Raw genomic sequence first — 22227 nt, 5'->3', positions numbered from 1 at the left:
AGATCAATGAATAACTACTGAAAACTACCACTGAAATGTTTGTATGTGCCTAAAACAGTTTTGTCATAAAGCATCATCAAAGCATTTATATCCCACGCACAAAAGGGTTGAAGTTGAATATATATGTATGAATAACCATTATTTCCTAGTTATGTTGAGACAACAATGAGAAAAGACAAGAAAAACCAAAGTAGAGGATGATATATCAACAATTTAAAGTCACCTCATATTGTTAATGTAACAATAAAGTGTAAATCAGCGTTTTTTTTTAAATTAAATACTTATAAGAAAAAAGAAAGCTTGCTGCAGTATTTACAAAAAAAGCTGAGCAAAAACCATAAGTTAGATGTTTGGTAGCTTTCCACATTTGAGAAGTTTTAAAATCCTAATGATTCTTAATTTAATTTTCAATTTAGTATTAGTTATATCTTCATAATATCTGTGAGGTTAGCCACAGGTCACTCCAGGTCTATCAAACTGTGAAATACTACATTTAATGTTACTATAGCTCACTGCGCTCTAAAGGAAACTGTTAAGAAATATTGTAGAATTAATGCAACTAATTATGGTCAAAACAGTTTGTAGTTGTTCAAGCAAGTGACTGAGAAGAGGCAGGTTGAATCTATTTTCTTTCTATCCTGTGTTTCATGATAAAGGTCGGGGCATCATCCTCAGTGGGGCCATGCTCAAGTGATCCAGCAGGTCCTGGTTGACATTCAGGCTGTTGCAGGATGAAAAGAGGTCAAGGAGACCAGTCTTCATCCTGAACAGGTTGTGCTCTGAACAAGTGGTACCTCTCAGCCCTGGGGTGCACTCCGCGTTGTAGGAGAAGTACAAGTTGCTATGATTCGTGGGAAAAGAACCAGCTCTGACTGAGCTACTGCAAGACCCCAAGAGGTGATTAGTTCAGTCCAAACCAGTGATTATCTTCATCCCACACCTCAAGCTTCAGTTCTGTCTTCAGGGACAGCTCGACTGCAGACATGTAAAAGTCTTTGCTCTATTGAGGTTTGTTGTTGTTGTAGATGACCTTGGTCTGGAAGGTCTTGTTGCCTGTCAGGAAAGCCCTGTGGGGTGCCACTTGCACTTTTGACAGTGACAGTGAGGTGGGCCAAGCCACCGGTGATGTTTCTGGTGGGTCAACACACACATGTGCATGGATCACGGGAGCTGGGAGTGGAACCCTGAGTGCATTTGTTGGAGCACTGCATTTTGCAGAATACAGTCTTCAGTAGCCTTTTTTAGTCCCTTCAACTTTGTGAACTAAACGTGACCAGGAATTGAATGTAGTCTGGCTTGGTCTGGTTGTTGTACTGCGGTAGTAGGTTCATAATAGACTGAACAAACTCGGGGTCGAGGGGTGTTTTTTTTTTTTACACTGTAACTGAAGCGGAAAGAAAACAGTCTCACAGAGAAAGTATTACGCACATTACAGCCAAAGGAAATAAATATTATGATATTAGCATAATTTCTGCATGATTTCATTATTGGACAGTCTCATAAGGAATTAAATCTAGGCTGGAAGTTTACAGTTAAAAGCCTGCGAAAACTTGGCTTTAAATCTTTAGTACTTCTCTATAACATTAAATATTCATGACTAATCATTGCATATTATGACTATTGTGTTTTTATGTATAATCACTTACAGTATGAAGCTGATTGAGAAAATGTGTTTTCAGGACCTTTAATGTCATTTATCCAAATCCAAATCATCAACAGCTTACGTTGCTATTTTTGCCTTGATTTCACTGGTGTTCAAATCACATTTTCTTAACTGTACTAATTGCTTGGTATGGGAAAAGTATGCACTCTCAATCTATTTAAATGATGGATGTAATTTGTAGAACACCACTGCCACAGGCAGCCTCTGCAGCGTCGCCCCCTCCATCAAGATGTTCTTGAAAAGGGTGCAGGAGTTTTTTTTCTGTTGCCAGGTGTGCACATCAATTACATGTGCCTACTTATGCTTCGTTGGGCACATGTTAAAGCCCTGTCCAGCTAGAATGGTCCAGATGCCATCCTTGCATCTTTGCACTCTTCTGTGTGACCTGTAGTGCAGGAGAGGGCCACACAGCCAGCAGCAGCCATACTGCAGACACCACTGCCTGAGATGCTGTGAACAAAAGGTACAAGAATACACTAGTTTGGTTTGTTTTGGTATTTTCGGTTTGACCTCCAACCACATCACTGCATGAAGAACCATCTCTGTATCTGGGTTGCTCAATCAACGCATATGGGTGCATTTGGAGGAGGAACTATCTGGTCAGACACACAGTTCACACTACATGAGTGAGGCTGCAAAAGGTGTGATCAGCTCAAATGTGTAATGTAACACTTACAACAAATGTAGGCTCATGGAAATCTCATTCTTAAATTAAGTTGGCACATTAAAGCTGTGGAAAGCTTTTAAATTCAACATAACTGCTCATTTTGCAAGTTTCATTGCTTTCATCAACACTGAGATAACACTATAACAATAATGATAAACATGTTATTCATCCAGGGTGACACAGTAGTTGCGAAGGGATTTTTGCTGTTTGTGGTTTCATATAGTTCATAAAATAAGGAAAATACAGTGAAAAGAGTGAATTCATGGCAGATCGGTTAGAACGTGAACAGAGCCTGCCAGAAGCCTGTGCAGAGATGCATGGCTGCACAGGTAGTGTAGAGCCAGATAAGTCAACTATCCAGCCAATGGATTCACTCTGAGCTGCTGCTGCTTTGCATACTGAGTCTCTGTCCAACAGTCCTTACACTTTATTAGATTACGAGAGCATCACCAATACAGGATGACAGAAAATTCCTCACCACCACCATGTGGAATTTCTTCATTCATAATGGTGCCCGGTGGGACATGTCAAATCCCTATTAGGAGAAAATAACCTGATTTACCATTACTTTTCCCTCTACTCCAGCCGAGCGAGGATGCATCTGCTCTGCACCTGCGTCCTATCCCTGATGATTGCGTCCCCCCTGGTGAGCGCCACTGTGTCAAACAGCTTCAGAGACTGCAGCCATTTTTTCTACATGCAGACACCACCTGCAGGGATCAGAGGAACCGGCCTGAGGAGGATCTGCCAGAAGTACGCAGACAAACTGTGCTACGCCACACTGTATGACAGCAGTCGCCGCCTCCCTCTGTACTCAGCCTACATCTTTAAGAAGTCTGATGGGAAGAGGAGGATGGACACCCCCTGGATGTATGAGCCTCAGGTACAGAGAGTAACACTGCCTTGTTTGTTTTCCTTGTTTTTTCTACTTAAGTGTCTCACTGTCTGAAGACAAACGCAAAAAATGAAAAAAAAGAAAGAAATAGAAATAGTCACATGACTTGACTTAGGTCCGACTTTAGTCACAAATTTAAAGACTTCAGTCTTGTTTGACCAACGCTGATAAAAGACTTGACTTTGATTTGGTATTCATGACTTGAGACTTGATGTAGACTTGAAACAGATGACTCAGATGACTTAACATTTTTTTTATTAAATATCATATTATATCATATAACTTGACTTGTGATTTGCTTCATCCGAACAATAACCTGACTTGTCTTGCTTGACTTAAAGCAGGGACTCCACTTGCTTGAATCTCACCACAGTAACTTGGGACTTGCTTGAGACTTGAAGGTTAAGATTTGAGACTTGCTCGTGACTTGCACATGTGTGACTTACTCCCACCTCTGCCAGTAGGTTGTTAGGGGATGTTTGGAAGCTTGGGTTCTTTTTATAGTTATTGGACATGGAGTTTAGTACAGAAGACAAAGCCTGTATAGAGCTCACACAGGACCACCTGATAGGCTGAGTCACATGTCAATCACCCAAACAGCTTTAAAAACATTAACTGGACAACTATTTCTAAAATCACAGCCATCAACACCACTGCCGAGCAAGAGGAAGTAAAATTAGCTATAGATCATAACTTTTCTGGAAAAACATTACTGACGTTATGTTATGAGAGAGGGTCCTTTTTAAATTGAAGCCTATACAGTTGGACTCAACCATCACTGGTCCTGCATCTTCAAGTTGTTCTGTATTGGCTCCGTGTTCAGTCTGAATAATACTTCCTTCTTTTCCCTGCTTTTCCCTACAGTTGCTCTCTGATGACGAGGGTGGAAACATGAGAACACTTCCCCTTGCTGAAGACACGCCCCCTCTGATTGAGGACAGCCAGGCTGTGTTGGGAGACTACACAGATGCTGTATACTACAGACGTGGCCCTCTGAATCCTGACTTGCACCAAGCTGAGCCAGATGACAAATCCTCCACCTATACCCTGACCAATGTAGTGCCATTAATCACAGACTTCCTGGATACCTCCTGGAACCCATACTTGGACACCATTCGCCAGCGCCTCAATAACTTCTGCCATGGCAAATCTTTCATGGTGACAGGGGTGACTCTTTCAGGGGCAAACATCCAGCGAGATAACAGGGACCGCCTAGCAATCCCAAAACACTTATGGCTGGCGTACTGCTGCCCACGGTTTGACCGCAACTCACCGTATGAGGTGAGGTTTATGTTCCCTAGTTATGGGGGCTATGCACTGAATGAACAGACTGGCCACAGTGTGGTGGAGGTCCCTCTGAAGACTCTGGAGAGCTTCCTGAAGAGCCAGACATACACAGATAGTGACATGACTATTTTCTATAAGGGCTGTGTGTCCGAAAACCTCTTCAAGAAGAAGAGGAGAGACCTGAGCAGTGTTTCAGTCTGAATGAACAACTACATGCACAACATGGACAAGACTTAACTGTATTCCAAATAACAGGCCTAAATTAAATAAACTTTAATGTGTTACATAAGGAGTAATTCACCGTGATTTGTTACGCAAACTTTCTGTTTAAAATTTGGGATCTCCAGTCAAAACAGCGCCCGTTAAATCCAGCATCTCAGTACGAGACGAATTTGTTTTGTCCCACCTTGTACTGTTGAGTTAAGCTACAGTAATTCATACATTCATGTCACATGTTTTACAAAGAGCAGAAACTTGTACCATGTAAATCAGATAGAACCTGGTTATCTGGATTTCATGTTCCAGGTGTTCAAACCGAATTTAAATCATGTTCCTGAAGTACTCTACCTCATTTTGGCTCTGGCTTACTGCGTCAAAGAAATATTCCCATCACTGTCTCCTGTATATGACAGTGCTGAACAAATTAAACTCCATTGTGTAGTTGTTAGGTAACTGAATTTTAAAAAGAAAAAATAGTAATCTATCAGATATTTACATATACAATATACAATACTGTGTGTGAAAGAGATTCTAAAACTTACAAAACCATGCAGCACAAACAGGCTGGAAGAAGGTGTCCAGAGAAGCGGTGAAAACATTTACTTGGCTCACTACACTTACACTTTGTTTACACTGACTTGGCTCATATAGTGGCATTGACACCACATAACAAACTATCTTTTCTTTGTCTGACCCATCACATACTGGAGAGAGTTGAAATATAGTGAAAACAGTTCGAGTGCTTCTAACTTCATTAAGGCTATTACTTAGAACTTTTACTGTGGGTTTTCTAACTTTACTCATACTGTAAATAAAGATGAGTGATTATGGACAATGTCAGATCAATAACATGTCTGTAAGCAAACATGAATGACTGTTGTGTTACATGCACAGTATGAATTTGTGGTTCAAAATGTAGTCTATGGAGTCTCATGTAAATTTCTTGTTATGGTGTCTCCTGCACTTTTAAACCTGTCTTTGTGTTCATAAGTAATCTGTAAAATTATGTCTCTGTAATTCATTTAGTTTCTCCAGAGTTCCCTGTAGTTGTATTACACTTTATGGGGAAGCTCAAACACATGAGAGTCTTCAGACACTGGTGAGAAGAATTTCATATCCCTCTGTGGGTAAATTAACAGCCATATAATGGCTTCACTGTTTGAATAAGAAAACACTGTTGTAGTTTAGTCAAATGCTTTGTGGGACCAGCTAAACTGTGACCAGCACCAGTGCAGCTTAAGGGATAAGGCCTCCATCTGCATGTGGACCAGTGTATCCATCAATACTAATTTTCAGTAAATCACAAGATGCCAAATTTGCAAAACATTTGGTTACAGCTCAATAACTACTGCCAAGGCAGCACATGTGTAGTCACTGGTTTAAATACATTGAGTCAAACTATACAGTGTCAATGTCAGCTGATTGGCTACACCTAAAAACCATTGTTCACCCAACTGACGACCCATTTTTGATTTCTCTATACCTTTTTAATTGCCTTATATATTTGCTCACACTTTGGAGCTTTATGGGGCAGAGTGGTGGCATCTAGACTTCAAGGACAAATACCATAAAACTGCAATCTCCATTTTGAATATGGCCACGTTGAATATGATCCATCTTTTTCTTCTGTCTGTCCCCACTGTCTCAATAAAGGCAGTCAGTCCTGTTTGTAGTTGATGGTTGTTGTCGCTCTCCCTCTCTCTCTCTCTCTCTCTCTCTCTCTCTCTTTCTCTCTCTCTTTCTCAATCCAATTGGGCGAGGCAGACGGTCGCCCACCCTGAGTCCGGTACTGCTCCAGGTTTCTGTCTCTTGAAAGGAAGTTTTTCCTTGCCACTCTCGTGAAGTGCTTGCTCATGGTGTGAGTTGTTGGCTCTCTGTAACCAATATTATAAAGAGTAGGGTATTTGAAAAGTGCCTTGAGATAACTTCTGTTGTGGCGCTACCGTATATAAATAAAAATTGACTTGACTTTTTAAGCATACTGCCCTTGCAACACTTGAACAGAAAATGCCCCTGTATTCTCCTTTAAATTCCTCCCAAGTTAATTCAAACATGGATTTAACATTAACCACATTGCTCACTGATATCAGTATATCCTGTATCTGCTTATTCCACCGATTCATTGAAGCTACTGTATATCACATTTAAATCCAAGATGCTGGTATTTAAAAAGTTCAACATGACATACAGGTAATCTCTTGAAAATTGACTAGATTGTACATAAAATGCTGCATATCCGAGGACTGCTAGACTGCATTGCTATACACAGTAGCTGTTCCTAAAACTGTGGGTGGATCTGCTGTGGTGTAAGAAGTGCATTGTTTTGCATACTGAGTCCTGATTACAGAGAGCAGAGTGTGAAACCTGTGTTAGCCTTTTACTGAGCTCCATGGGCAGTTACAAAGACTTATTCAATCATTTGTAGCAGCTCACAGAAGGATATCCGACATATCATCTCGTCAAAGTGACCGACAGACAGAGACAGAGACTTCCTAACCATGGCGTTTTGGGTGCAGACGGCTTTCCTGCTTATCAACATAATAGCATTAGCAGTAAGAGGGAGAGTGGAAAAAGAGCTGTCTCCAGAGTGCAGAGAATTCCTCTACATGGGAACACCACCAACAGGGCTGCAGCACCACTCCCTCCAGTTCATTTGTCAACGTTACAACAAGAAGCCACGCTATGTGACGCTGTACAACACTGTGGACCGTATACCTGTCTACTCTGCTTACACCTTCAAACGCTCAGATGGGGAGAAATGTGTGGATGTGCCTTGGATGTATGAACCTCAGGTAAAGAAAACTAAAAGGTTGGACATGAGGTGGTAAAAAAAAAAATGATGACATGAAAAGCATGCTATTTTGTTTCTGTACTGAGATTATGTAAGTATTCCTGTGCAAAAACTTGCATTTCCATTCTACTGTTCTATCCTCATCCTCTCATGTGCACTGGCTCTGTCTGTCTGCCCACACAGCTATCAACATTGTCTGATACAGATGAGATGCAGCCCTTCCCACGTGGTTACATGCACATGAACTTTGAAGACACCCAAGCTGTTCTGGATGACTATACAAATGCCATCATCTACGAACGGGGTACCCTCAACCCAGATGAGCATCAGGACGAGCCTGAAGACAAGGCCTCTACCTACACCCTCACTAATGTCGTGCCCATTGTGCCCGACTTCAACAACAGGGTCTGGAACAAACAGGAGCACATCATCCGCAAACGGCTTAACAACTACTGCCATGGAACAGCTTACATTGTCACAGGTATCACCACCTCGGGGAAGATGATCCGTCGGCAAAACATCAATCGCATTGCAGTGCCCATGTACTTGTGGTCAGCTTATTGCTGCGTTGACTTCGACCACAACGCCCCTTACGATGAGCGCTATAAGTTCCCCTCTTTTGCTCACTATGGCCTCAATGAGGAGGACAACAACGAGGTGGTGGAAATCTCTGTCCAGAAGCTGAAGGAGTTCCTCAAGAAGACCACCTTTGTAGACCTGAACTTTCAGATCTTTGTCAGTGACTGTGTCCCACCTGCATCAATTAAAATCAAATAAGCAAATATTTAGTGATAAGGAAGCTATGAGCCATTGTACCTTAATAATCCTGATCATGTTCTCTTTCTTCTTGTTCAATAGACCTTTATCATAGTAGAGTTTGACATGTCAAGTATGAAAAGCATGGGTTTTACTAAAAGCGTTTCCTACGGCTATGTTCAAGTGTCCCAGTAAGCCATTACAGTGAGCCAGCATGCACAACACCAGGACCCTGAAACTGAAGAATTCAACCATGATTCATTTTGTCATTTATTCCTGTGCTTTTCTTCCTGTGAAAGATCAAAATATCTTCTGTGACAAAGGTCTATAGCATAAATCACAGAAACCATGGACTTTGTATCAGTAGTAACAATTCAGTCTCTAAGTGTGTATCACAAGAAACAATACACAATTAGAGACTGACCTGTTTAACACTGTTCACTGTTGATTTAGAAATAACTGAACATTAGTGTCACTGAAAATGTAAGAAAAAATTAAATGCTTTATCTAATTTGCAGAAATAAACATTTGCAAAGTATTATTAAACTGTCTTTGAGGTTTAATTTTGACACAAACATTTTTGTGATATTCTGCCCATTGCTTATTAGTCATGAAAGTAACACATTTAAATGAAAACTGCTGAAAACTGCTTTAAAATGAGGGATGTAAATCCACTCTTAGGATCAATTTCATACTTCTCACCTTATATTTTGATCTTTTTTATACTGGCCTACATGAAACAGTCTCAACGTATTACAGCACCAGCAGTATAACTGCTCCCACCAACATTCGCAACATTTCATGGGGTAAAGATTTGAAGTTACTGCTGTTGTAGTCCTTATGACATATAAACTATAGACCATTGGTATTCAGACTGGGTGGAGAGAGTGGTCTGTAGAAATTCTATACATTTGCTTGTTTTTTCTCTTCAAAGCCACACCTAAAACAGATGGCTGCTGTGCATTTGTGTGAAAAAACTGTAGTGTTAATCCAGGGGATGTGATCTCCCTCTCCTCTGTGACACGTAAATTGACATCACAGTACATTCAGGTTCTTCCTGACCTGGATTTTTTAACTTTATTTTATTCTCACTCTTTTAGCCGTCTACCTCAACACAAAATTAAAAACAAAAAAACATTACTTAAGCTATATGTACACAACTTGAAGGTCTCAGGTCTCATCTTTCATGAGAGAGTATCAAGTCAGAGTCATTTTTTTCCTCTGCAGTTCACAGTAATAAAATGCTCTTAATGATTGATAACATTCAGCGCTTTTGAATTACTGCTACGACACTCGTAGCACTTTGAATATATGGAAAATACTTTACAATGGGAGACCAGTTTGCTTGAGGTACAGATGAGGCAAGAAGGGAAATGCGTAGTCTGATAGAGCTGGGGCAGAGGCTGTACTTGTTAGACAATAGTGGATTCACAGTGGTGTGAGAGTAGAGGAGTAGACACGTCTGAAAGGACAGAGAATTTCAAAGATTGAGGGGAAAAAAGAGCTGCTATGATGATACCTACATCTGCAAACTGTGTCTTACTCCAGGCAGCTGCCATTTCTATGCTGATCTGTGTGTTGCTACAGGGGGCCCAGGCAGGAGTGGTGGGGGACTTTAACCATGAGGAACGCTGTAAGGACTCTCTGTACATGGGTACTCCACCTCGAGGCTACCTTGGCACCTCCTTTAAGAAGATCTGCCAGAGGTATGGGGATCAACCCCACTATGTCACCCTGTACGACCCCCATAGACACATCCCCATCTATTCTGCCTATACATTCAAGAAGTCAGATGGGGAAAAGAGGGTGGACTTCCCTTGGATGTTTGAGCCCCAGGTGAGTGTTCTTTCTAAATCAATCAAAGTCGAAATGTTAGTTTAGATTTATTATGTTGGTTTTCAGTCTCCATTATAATCCAAATCCATTGTATACTGTGCTTTGCCTGTGCATGTAGATCTACAGTATACTAAATACTTATATTCATACCTAACAAGCAGTTTAAAGAGCTGGGGCAATAATACTACTGTTGCTACAGGCAACTAAGTAAGCTTGAGATAAGCTGCTTTATTGGCTATGGATGGTATTTGAATATTGATAGTGTTTTTACCATTTATGTTCTTGTGTGGTTATGGAATTGGATGCTTTTCGTGAATATGGCAAATTGTCTGAATGTGAAAAATAATCTGAACGATGAATAAACAATGAGTTTCTGCTTCAACTTTTCAAAACAGATAAAACTGTCAACTGAATAAAAATATTTCTTCTTTGTCTCTCTCTACAGTTGGCCTCAGATAAAGGCAGCAGTAACATGGAGCCCTTCCCACAATCTTCAGGCATGCATATGAACTTTGAGGACACCCAAGCAGTCCTAGAGGACTACGCTGATGTGGTTCAATACGAACGTGGCCAACTAAATCCTGATGAGCATCAGGCTGACCCTCTAGATAAAGCCTCCACCTACAGCTTGACGAATGTGGTACCTCAGATCAGAGAGTTCAACTTGGGTCCCTGGGCAGAACACCAGGACCTCATCCGCAAGCGCCTCAACAACTACTGCCGAGGCAAAGCCTTTGTGGTCACTGGGGTCACCACCTCTGGGCATACGATCCGTCGCAACAACCTGGACCGGGTGGCTGTACCGGAATACATGTGGTCGGCCTACTGCTGCACCGAGTTTGACCAAAATGCACCATACTTTATACGCTACAAGTTCCCGGTGTTCGGAGCTTATGGGCTGAATGATCGCATCAACAACCATATGGTCGAAGTTCCTCTCAAGAACCTGGAGAAGTTCCTCAAGGGGAGGATGGATGTGGATAAGAACTTCCAGATTTTCTATAATGACTGTGTGCCAGATAACTAAAATAAAATGGGTGTGATCTCTCTTATAATCAAAGATTTGAGTGTATTAGAAATGTAGCACTTGACTGTAGAGAGGTTTGGGATTATTGCAGCTAAAAAATATACATAGAACTGAGATGGGTTGTCAAATTATATATTGTGAGCAATAAATTAAGAATTGCGGAGTCTGCGTCTCATTAAGTCCAAATGTCCATATAATGATTTATTTCATTATTGATAAATCTGCAGATTATTTTCATCATAAATTGGTCTGTAAAAGTCAGGGAGTAAAACAAATGTCCATCACAATGTCCCAGAAACCAAAGGTGATGCATGCATATGAAAATAATAATTGAAAAATGAGAACGATATTCAGTTTACCATTACATAAGGAAAATAAATACTTTAAATCTTCACATTTGAGAAGCTGGAACCAGAGAATCTTTTGCATTTTTACATTACATTGCTTATGAAAAATATTCACGATATATAGAGCATATAATGCTACAACCACTCTCACAACCAATCTCTTAAAATCCTAATCCACAATTTTTGTTATTTGGCTTCATTTGCATCTTCACACAAAGAATGTGATGTAATACAAATGAATATAAACTGAAGCATTTAGTTTTGAAGCAACAAAAGAAACCATTGAGGGGATGTTAAAGAAGATTATAGATTCAACAGAATTTTAATTGAACAATAGTGAAGAGACTGATCATCAGTTTGTTTTATAGGTTTGTTCTTCAAGTATTTTGTAATTATTAATTTCATCCACAGGATGGCAGTATAGCTCCTTTTAAAAATACATACTGACAGTACAAAACAAAGGTCATCTTTACTACAGTCCATAATTTGTCAGTCTTAAACAGGTATAAGTCTGCCACTTAGTTTACATCACTTTTTTGGCAGTCTGAGGCATACACAGATTATAAAAAGAAGTCTGATCCAGAGACGATACTCTTTTCCACGCTACCCAGCCTCGCCTCTGCAACTCTGTCTTCTCCAGCTGACATCCATAGTAGTGAGGGTCAACGACCAGCAGGTTGCTCCCCTTGTCCCCAGTGCACACCCCTAATATCCCCTTAGATGAATTATCCCTGTCCCCTCCCATCATGACTGGAGACCCATGCTTCTCAAAGTGCTGATGGAGCTCTTCCACTGCAACATGCTCAAGCTCTGCTGCTCCACCTCTAATATGTACCAACTTACAGGGCACATCATAGAAATAGTCAAGCACCAGGGAGGCTTCAAAGGTTCCTATCCACTCTCTGGAACCTGAGAAGGAGCCTGGCTTGTCCCCCATTGCAACCAAGGCTTGCTGAATTTCTGGGAGGCTTGGTGGGGGTCTGGTTTGGTACTTAGGTGGAGAGCAGTTATGGCAGATCCATGAAGCCATTGTCTCGATGGTGCGGTAGCCACATCCCCAGCCTCTGTCATCTTGTCCATCACAGCCATAATGGAAGTAGAGGTAGTCTCCTTTTACCAGAGTACATTTCACAGGATCTGGAAGTGGACTGGGAAGACCGGTGTGGACATTCTTTGATAAGGGGTTGTACTTCTTAATCCTCCCCTCTTCAGCTCCACTGATTCCCCAGTCAATATCCTCAGATCCCGCTGCTACAACCTGTTCATCCATATTTACATTTGGTCGCTACCGAGTACACATCTCATATAAAACCTAATGCAAATTCAAACATTCCTGGCTCTACGTTACACTAGTTATTCATCCGACAGTCGCCTGGTGTAACTGTAATAACTGTCCCTACGGTGCACTTGCAATAATATTTGAGTTCCGTATTTATACCGCACTGACGGTGATGCCTTCAAGAGCGTTTCGCTTGCTCCCTTTCTTTCTTGCAAACATAACTTATCGTCGATTTATTTGTTTGGAAGTTCATTTTGTTACATCAATTGAATCTTTTCTACGTTTTTTATCTAAAAAAAACCCTTCAATTAAATGTTAGTTATTTAATTTCCGAGATAAAGTGGGACAAAGCAGCAGTAATGAGCAAATTTTCCTTTAATCAACAATTGTCTGATTTTTGTTTTGTACATCATATCTCCTGTGAAAGTCGTAGCTTATGCTGGTTTGTTTTGTTTTGTGTCTTACAATGTTTTTTCAGTCTTTGAAGGCAGCATAAGCTCTGTCCAGTGCAGGAGAACACTACACATCTCGACACACCTGGCTGTAACAACACTAATTAATTAATCAGTCTCTATAGCTGGTTTACTCCTTGAAGCATGGCCCTCCTGGTAAAATACACAGGACTCATCTCCCTTTTCATGGTTGTACTATCTTTGTGCGGAGTTTCTTTTGCTGAAGAAGCTCGGGAAAGTATCGACCCTGAAATAGAATGCGGAGAAGTCCAACTGAAAATAACCGTAAAGCGACAGTTTTTCAAGGAGAGACGGATTCCGTTCAAACCCGAACATGTTCGACTTGGACCGAACTCAACACAGGAATGGTCGTGCGGACCAAAGGGACAAATGTCTGACCGTGCAATAGTCATCTCTGCAGGGCTGCAAGACTGTGGGACAGAGTCCAGTGTAAGAAAAGGGGGAGTGGTCAGCAAGGGAAACCTCACATAATAACATACTCTATTCAAACAACTGTCAGACATGAAAAGCATAGCTAATAATGAAGCACAAATTTGGCTGCGTAATTAGTGTCCAGTAAACCGCAACATCTACAGTTGTGTCTGTCCTTTTCCTACTGTGACGTGTCAAAATACCTGCCATAAAAAAGGCCTATAACTGGAGTGGCTTGACTTCATTGAAATTATGCTTGAGCCGCAGTGTAGCTAATCTGAGCTTTATGCAATCTCACAATCATCCAAGGAAGTGTAGTCTAATGCACACCTAGTAGTCAGGTGTGTGGGGAAACTGAATTCACATATTCATATATATATGAATTGATATTCTCCTTGTCATTTCTTTTATTATTGCTACTATCCAGGTTCATGGTGAGTGGCTGGTGTATTCCAACCAGCTGTTACTGTTTCCTGCTCTGGTTCCTACCTCTTCGGGCAGTGTAATAGTTAGAGGAGGAACTACTGTCATACCTGTTGAGTGCCATTATAAGAGGTAAGGCTGATGCCTTTTTATATGAACTCTCATGTATGTGCAGTAAACTTTTCTAGATTAAAATTTATGCTCTGTCCTATTTTATTGAGCAAAGTCAAGGATTGAAATAATCAACATTTTATAATTTTATGACCTGTACCTTATTTTTGTGTAAGCACAGAAAGCAGATGGTGAATGCAGAACCATTAACCCCAACCTGGCTACCCATGACATCCACTATCAGTGTCTTTGGCCTTCTGCACTTCTCCCTTCATACCATGGCAGGTGGAACAACCAATTTACTTAATCTAGAGACTCATCAGTGAAAAGTTTTTTCTAATTAATATGAAATTAGAACTGAAAAAAATGCCTGTTCTTGCACAGATGATTGCACCTCTCTGCATAGTTCCTCGGTGTACCAGCAGGGGGAAGCAGTGTTTTTGGAGGCCAGTGTGGAGGCCCCGCTGCACCCTCCTCTCACTGTATATGTGGACTACTGTGTTGCTACACTAAAGCCAGACCCACTGTCCTTGCCAAGCTACAAATTTATCACCAAGAATGGGTCGGTTTATCCTTTTGACTAAAAAATAATTAGCTTAATAAAGTAACGCTCATCTGTGGATAGTTCAACACATAAAACACACATCACAACAAAATCGCATCATGTCTAAATTTGAGTTCATGGAGCATGTGTTTCTTCTCCATCACAGATGTCTTGTGGACAGTGTGTTACCTGGATCTTCATCTAAATTCCTCTATAGGGAGCAGGACAACAGACTGTGCTTCAGTTTCCAAGCCTTCCACTTCAAGCAGGAGTCTGAGGAACAGGTAACAACACAACATATTCATGATATTGCTGAAATGAATACTGAATCAAATGTACTTTATTAATTTAGCTCTCTTCCTCTAGATGTTCATCAGCTGCCACCTTAGGGCAGTTCTGAAACAAAACTCACATAGCCACCATTATAAAGCCTGCTTCTTCCACGGGACTACATTCAGGTTAGGCTGCCTAACTGTTGTTGACCTTCAGTTTTATATCAGTTCATCATGATTTGGTCTTATGCAATTTTCAGGTGCAGTTAAGTTTAAAGTCTACTGATGTAAATTGTATTTTATTAGTGTAGGCATCAGAGCTGAGGTGTATTATCAGGATGTTTCTGTGTTATTCAGCTGGCGTGCCACAGAGGGAGACAGTGCCCTGTGTGAATGCTGCGACTCCGATGACTGCTTAACGGTGGAGAACAGTGGCCACAATGCACATACACCTCAACTAGATACAGGTTCCTCAGCCTTTACACTTTTTTGAGTTTTTTTTTTTTTTTTCCAGTTATGCCATATGCAAATGATAGGAAGACCATAGGAACTTCACTAAAAACAGTTTTGTATACATATGTTTGACAGAAAAGAAGCACGAGGCTCACACAACGGTCGGGCCACTTCACACCCTGCCACGCTCTCATTGGACAGGCCATCTGTCAATCAGTCACTAAAGAGCCTTTTTCCAACTTTACAATTAAGTGGGTACAGTGGACTGCAGTTTAACAATAAAGCATCCATCACATTGCTTTTCTCGTGACTCCTTGTGAAAGTTGAGAGAGAAGAAATAAGTTCGGTTTGAAGCCATGAGTAGCACGCCACAGCACTGGCTCTACTGATTTATACCTGGAGTCACCTACAAAATGCATTTAAAGCCCCTTCATGTGGGGATTTATTTTTTGATTACTTTGAACCCTGGAGGCCGTTTACAGCAGTGTTTTACCATAGCCATCACAAAAGCTCCCACATGCACCACTGCTGACAAAATGTTGGCAGAAGAGATAAAACTGCCATAATCTAAACTGAGCAATGGATCTGAGAAACCCTGTTTAAGGAGGAGAGCCATTTTTCTCGCTGGCGGAGGATGCCTTCATCATCTCAGCGTTAGTTAAATGCTACCTAATAGTGTTTATGTAAACTACATGTAACTATGTCTGTGTGTAGTATAACACTTCATGTGTATCCCAGCGCTGTGTAAGCCAGTGCTGCTTCTTTTTTGACTGAGGATGCTCCTACCAAATCATGCATATTTTGAGGGGATATGAACTAAACACAGACCCATAACAAAGACCCATTTTCAAAGTGATAACATGTATTTTTTATATATATATATATTATACTTTAAACATTACTTTAAATGATTGGTTGAAGTTACTATTATCCATGTACAGTAGGGGCTTGAACCTGTTTTTCTTTAGTTAGCGCAGCACTTATGAGGTGACTTGATAGAAATCCTGTTTACAACTGTGTGTCTCATCTGAGGCAGACAAGTAGTGGTTTCATCCTGACTGAAGAATGGGTCGTTCATTCCACCATTAAAATCGATAGCCATGAAAACAAACCCGTGAGGAATTTCCACAAAGAGGTCAAAGAACTACAATGGAACTTAAAATATCTCAGAGGCAACAAGCATACTAGAATAAACAGACATTGGGGTAAGAATGGGACAGCTTCGCAGCCATGCACTCTATGTGCTTTGCGTCCCCTGTCTGCAGTAGAAACACTTGTCTAGTCCCGTGAGAGGAAATGTGACAGACCAAATGGGAAACCTGGTTGATTTCATGGCGCAGTGTCTTATTCCATTACATCAAGACCACAGTTATTCTTGATCTTTATCCCTGAAAACAAGCCATTGTATTAATGTAATTAACTATTGTATTTTGACGAGGACCTATAATATGCTGACCTTTCTCTCATCCAAAATGATTTTCTTGAAATTGCTCCACAGATCATCAAAGAACAACATTTTTCTCTTGGAATTTTATGGATGGAATAGTTGAAACTGAGCAGTTACATTAACTTCTGTGGTGTTAGGCTTTGGTGCATGATACTGTAAGTGTGTGGTTTGAACTCTGATGTGATGTGACTCAAGTTATGTTCGGAAGCTGATAAAATCAGATCGGTGCATTGTAAGACTTTAGGATGCACTGGCTCTGTTTAAATACTGTTATCAAATTAGTGTTAGCTTCAGCATTTTATATAGCCCGAGACCTGACAGTGTGTTTCACTTAGACGTAAGTGGGAAACTTGAATAGGTTTCATGGCAAATGTCTTATCGTGCCATCATGTTTTGATTATGCTAAACACTTGAGAAATTGAATTTATTTGCATACTAAGTTTATCCCACATATTTCAGATGGAATTTTTTACACAGTTTTAGATTGTGTGCATCTGTTTTTAATAATTAGTCACAGTGTGACAGGCATGAGCTTTTTCCTGCAGATAAAACACCGTATACGAATTTTAGTTTCAGCCATCCAGATTCAGTAGTGGTTTGGCCTTAGGGCCTTTCATGAGTGGCCAGTTGAAATGTTTATTATTAATAGTTTATTAATCATATTTAAGACATTTGGCACGTTTTCCTCCCCCGTAATGCTTTCCTGTGTTGTTGTATCAAATGTCCTGACTAATGTATTACAGTGGAGTATGTGATGCAAGTGTTGGTCTTGGCATGGCCCATCAGATAATGTTTTGTTTGTTGTTTGATGTCTAACTTAGTTGGCGCCTCTCAGCATAGAAAGGGAAACCAAGGTCTTGTTGAGGTCCATTCTTTATTATTTGTCACAAGTGATTCCAGTTGGCAGTTAGTTGGATAATCCTTGCTAGTGAATATGACTGTGAGATATCTCAGCCCTTCCACAGCCAACGGAATGTGGCCTGAATCATGTTTATTTTTTAATCAACATAATGAGGGGGATAATATCAATTAAGGTACCCATTACATAGCACAGTGTTGATACAGAATTAATCTGCATAACACTTACAATGTATTTCATTTGTTTTCCCTACTATATCCTCTCTTGCAACAGAATAATTTCATGATTATGTTTAGGCGTTAACAGCACTTTGTCCAGGTTTGGGAAAGATCACAGTATTGGTTAAATATTGAAACAGTCAAATGAGGTCTGTGTTTATTAACAATTAACTAAAACAAGTACTTTTGTTGCCTAAATCAAACATGTTGCACTCAGGATGTGAGCCCCTGTCTCTGGTGTCAAAGTCCTGGGTTTGTATCCCTACCATCCACCCACTAGTCCTGTGCAGTATACTGTATACATGTAACTCTTCCTTCACTCAGGCAATTACATTTCGTCAATTACATGTTTGTCGAAATAAATTAATTGTATAAAAACATAATTCCTAGCAGACAGAGTTGCAAAAAGGATGCCATTCGTCACACGTGACACTTGAATTACGCCAAACTTTGCCACTATGAGCTGAACTCCGTGAGAATTCTCGGTCATCCAGGTTATCCTGGCATACCTAGAAGTGCAAAGTCAAAGGCAACTGGACCACAGTGTCCCTATTCCGGGCAGAAGTCCCAACAGTTTTGTTGATAACATACCTAATGGCAAGTATGTTCCTTCGCAGCGCAGCCAGGCAGTTGTGTGGAGCTGATATAGCAAGAGAAAAAAAGCCAAGCTGGATTAGATAAGAAAGCAAGTGGCATTTTAGTTCAATGCAATACAAGACATGGGCTGACTTAAAACAGTGAAGTTACATTGGAATATACAGTATTTATTTTCTCTTGTGCAAATGGAGAAAGGTAAATTAGAGAAAGGCACAAGGGAGACGTTGAGCCTAGAATAATGCTCTAGTGTTTTTACTCCACTTACTATGGCTGTAAATTTCAAAAGCAAACACATACTGGAGTAATCAGATTATCACTTAATGTAAGACAATTGTCCTATTGTCTATCAGGCTTGTGTTACCAGTAAGTTGTCTGTCTTTTCTTAAATGTGAAAGTGTAAATAACCCAACCACACAAACTAAGACAGTCAGAATGAAAGGGTGCATGTCTAAGGATAGACTCTCAATATATATTTATACCCACATAGTTCTGAATACAATTGAGGTGAAAGGTTGAGTTGGAATGTAAAACCTGCAGTCTCAAGTAGTACACGGCGTACAGTCAGGGCTCGCAAGTCAGGGAAATAGCAGACAGGACAGCCAAGAGTGGCGGCGGTAAGGGGGGTGGGTGGTCATGAAGTGGATATGACAAGTGATGATAGGCCCATTGGATAACAGAATAGCAGAAGGTGTGAGGCTAGGGGCAGCTAGGCCAGAAAAAATACCACACAAGGCAGCTTGGCAACAGGAAGAATACCAGACCGGAGGAAAAATGCACAAAAAGAAAAGACACAAGGGACACTTGTAAATGAACTAGAAATGCAGGGATGCTGAGCGTCGGTAACAGGATGAGTTCTTTGAAGTAAGAATTGATTGTATTCCAGCTGTAAAATAGGGACTCATTTAAACAAGAGGCCAGAAATGTTTGATTAATGAATTATTTGACTGAGAAACAGAAATACTCTACGTCTTGAGAGAAAGTGATGGAAACCACGGAGCAAGGAACTGATTTAATAGTTTTCAGCAATTCTCCTGTCGTGACTCTACAGATACAATGTCGGTCACTCGGTCCACTGACTGTACTCTCAACTATTGAATGGATTTCCAGGGACTTTTTCGTAAAGGATGAAAGTTTTCTCTAGTGCCACCAGCAGACTGACATTGTTTTAGTGACAACCCACAAGATGAATACTAATGAATTTGGTGAAGCCCTAACTTTTCATCTAGCACCACCAGCAGATCAAATCAGACATTTATGGTCCTTACACAATGTACACTTTGGTGATTCCCTTGACCTTTCCCCCATGGGCCACCAGGAAGTTAATGGTTGTGGTTTTGAGTGAGCTCAAGTCATCATCAAGTCATGTCCTTGAAAGTTGGTACAAGAGGATTTTTAATATTTTTTGTCACCCTTAAAATTTTCCTCTACCACACAATCAGGTCAATATTTCAAGTTGTTTATGACCGAAAAACTAACGATGTTCCCATCAGCCTTTGCTGTACGTGGTGTTAATTGCCAATTAGCAAATGTTAGCTTGCGAACATGCAAACTAATGTGGTAGAACACGGTAACCATTATTCACTCTAAACAGCAGCATGTTTGCATTTTAATTATGAGCACCTTAGCAGTCTGGCAAAGGCATGTAGCTCAAAGCAAAGCAGTGCCAAAGTACAGCCTCACAGAGCTGATAGCGCTGGTGTAGACTTTTAGTCTGGTTCTGTCACACTTGCCAACTACTTGACGGCACGTGAATCTGCACTTCAGGGCTCAATGTGGCAAGTGTGGGTAATGGGACAGACCTTTAGTCTTGTTAACCCAATTTTATCCAGAGAAGTTGAAACAATTCTCTGAGTGGTCTATACAGTTGCCTATTGTCTTGTTTTGTAACCACAGTGTTGGTTTGTTGGCCAGCAAGTAGCTCAATAAAGTTTTTAGGGGGTTCAATTCTTTACTCATGGGCCACATGAAAGCATTTGCTCAGGGAGAAACTCCAGTTATGAGGTTCCTGTCCTGGAATGCTCTCCACACTTGTGGCTATCACCATGGGATCACCATAAGTTCAATAGAGTGATAAGTATCTTGTCACTGTGGATGCCTGTAAGCTGAAACAATAACTTCCGACCTCGTCAGTGGCTACTGTCTTGGCTCCTGCCTTGGCTCCTGCGTCCATTACAGTCGGTCCCCTCCTTTTATGTCAGCTTCCTGTCTTGTGTCGCGCCAGAGGAGTAGACTTAGCTGGCCACGAGCCCAAAACCTGGATGAGAAAGCGAAAAGCACAAACACAAAAACACATACTCCAACGTGACATCCCTGCACTTTCACTGCCTCTTATATAGTGCGATAAAGCCTCCCCCTCATTAGGTTCCAGGCATCACCCATGCCCGTCTTTGTTTATTAACTACTGTGGTACAGGGAAAGAGCATTTGGGTTTATCCCCAAACTTTACATCACCCCTCCTCTTTCAAATCATCTTAAATTCAATAACTGTGTCCCATTCCAACCAAGGAGTCACTGTGACTGGACCCCCCTGCCCCCGCACTCCCCACACATCCCTCACCTCCCGCCCCAATCCCCTGCCCTGGTCATGAAGCATGGCTCGCAGCACGTACCTTGTCTCCCTCGCCTCTCTCTCTCTCATGTTGGCTCAGACATAAGCAAACAGCCCTCTGAGCAAACAGTGCAACAATCTGTCAACATTGTCTTTTCGCTTAGTACTCTGGTAACTATGTAGTATTAAAGCTGACTCATATCAGAAGAAGTATAGACATAAATATTTAAACCTAGAAAAGATTGTCTTTAAAATGACCATCAGTTATGAGTAGAATATTTAAGACATGTATGAATCCATAAAAACAGTGTAATCAATTTATATAAAATGCTTAATAGCACTCCACTTGTGCATAACATTTTTGGATTTGGCGTCACTTGAAAAAGGGAACAAGGTAAAAATCCAGAAACCTTGTTAGAGAATCTGTCTTAGCTCTTGATTAAAAGGTAATGTATTAATGTAAATATCACTTAGAATAATCCTTTATTTTTGATATTGGCATTAGTCACAATATAATACTGTTCATCATTTCTTTTTGCAATTCAGTTTCTTTCAGTAATTTTCTATATTGACATTCTTGCCCTTTTATTTGCACCTGCGCTTGTGTACACATTAACGTGTGTGTGCTGTACATGCACCTTACATAGGCTTATGAAATAGTAAACATGCTAACGTGCAAGCTTGGTGACTTTTATCAGCGTTTCCGAGTATTTGTGCGAGAGAAGCTATGTGTATCACTTGACATTGCATGTTGGCCCCTGATAATGTATATGCAAACATACTTTCACTTCCTGTAGCCAGTGGAAGACACCCCCTCCTCCGGCGACACACACTGGAGACTTCCAGGAAATTTCAATATATTTCCTTTACTCTGGGTCAAGGTTCAGGATGAGGACATGGGACATAACACATGTCTGTGCAGAGAGAAGAATTGCTTTATGACATCTATTAACACTCATGCACCGAACTAATGAGCAGTCCTAATTGGATATTTATAATTTACGTTACTTTACATATTTAACATCCATAAGTCTACAAATATTCAGTGTTGTGCACTGAATCAGTAATACCACCCTGGCTTGGCCTATTTGTTTAAATGTATGA

At 40.7% G+C, this 22227-nt stretch overlaps 5 protein-coding genes across 5 annotated transcripts; 4 read left to right on the top strand and 1 right to left on the bottom strand.

Annotated features, from left to right (window-relative positions):
- Positions 1–2590: 2590 nt before the first annotated feature.
- On the top strand, positions 2591–4965 carry si:dkey-85k7.11 (endonuclease domain-containing 1 protein). The gene is made up of 2 exons (XM_056369694.1): positions 2591–3213; positions 4090–4965. Exons 1-2 carry the CDS (start codon positions 2926–2928, stop codon positions 4711–4713), a joined length of 912 nt encoding a protein of 303 aa, XP_056225669.1. The 5' UTR covers positions 2591–2925; the 3' UTR covers positions 4714–4965.
- A 2129-nt stretch (positions 4966–7094) lies between these two features.
- Positions 7095–8816, top strand: LOC130164662 (endonuclease domain-containing 1 protein-like). Its single transcript, XM_056369541.1, has 2 exons — positions 7095–7523; positions 7706–8816. Exons 1-2 carry the CDS (start codon positions 7230–7232, stop codon positions 8297–8299), a joined length of 888 nt encoding a protein of 295 aa, XP_056225516.1. The 5' UTR covers positions 7095–7229; the 3' UTR covers positions 8300–8816.
- Positions 8817–9638: 822 nt separating this feature from the next.
- On the top strand, positions 9639–11304 carry si:dkey-85k7.10 (endonuclease domain-containing 1 protein). The gene is made up of 2 exons (XM_056368406.1): positions 9639–10114; positions 10560–11304. The coding sequence occupies exons 1-2, from the start codon at positions 9788–9790 to the stop codon at positions 11139–11141; spliced, it is 909 nt and encodes a 302-aa protein (XP_056224381.1). The 5' UTR covers positions 9639–9787; the 3' UTR covers positions 11142–11304.
- Positions 11305–11321: 17 nt separating this feature from the next.
- On the bottom strand, positions 11322–12870 carry ufsp1 (UFM1-specific peptidase 1 (non-functional)). The gene has a single exon (XM_056368407.1). The coding sequence runs from the start codon at positions 12756–12758 to the stop codon at positions 12012–12014; it is 747 nt and encodes a 248-aa protein (XP_056224382.1). The 5' UTR covers positions 12759–12870; the 3' UTR covers positions 11322–12011.
- A 476-nt stretch (positions 12871–13346) lies between these two features.
- LOC130164031 (zona pellucida sperm-binding protein 3-like) lies at positions 13347–15808 on the top strand. Its single transcript, XM_056368405.1, has 8 exons — positions 13347–13669; positions 14079–14206; positions 14367–14470; positions 14570–14747; positions 14896–15013; positions 15096–15187; positions 15359–15468; positions 15590–15808. Exons 1-8 carry the CDS (start codon positions 13364–13366, stop codon positions 15676–15678), a joined length of 1125 nt encoding a protein of 374 aa, XP_056224380.1. The 5' UTR covers positions 13347–13363; the 3' UTR covers positions 15679–15808.
- The last annotated feature ends 6419 nt before the right edge of the window (positions 15809–22227 follow it).

Source organism: Seriola aureovittata, chromosome 23 (genome assembly GCF_021018895.1).
Source record: "Seriola aureovittata isolate HTS-2021-v1 ecotype China chromosome 23, ASM2101889v1, whole genome shotgun sequence".
Classification (NCBI taxonomy): domain Eukaryota; kingdom Metazoa; phylum Chordata; class Actinopteri; order Carangiformes; family Carangidae; genus Seriola; species Seriola aureovittata.
The sequence above is the reverse complement of the archived record's forward strand: the minus strand, read 5'-3'. Positions and strand labels throughout refer to the sequence as shown.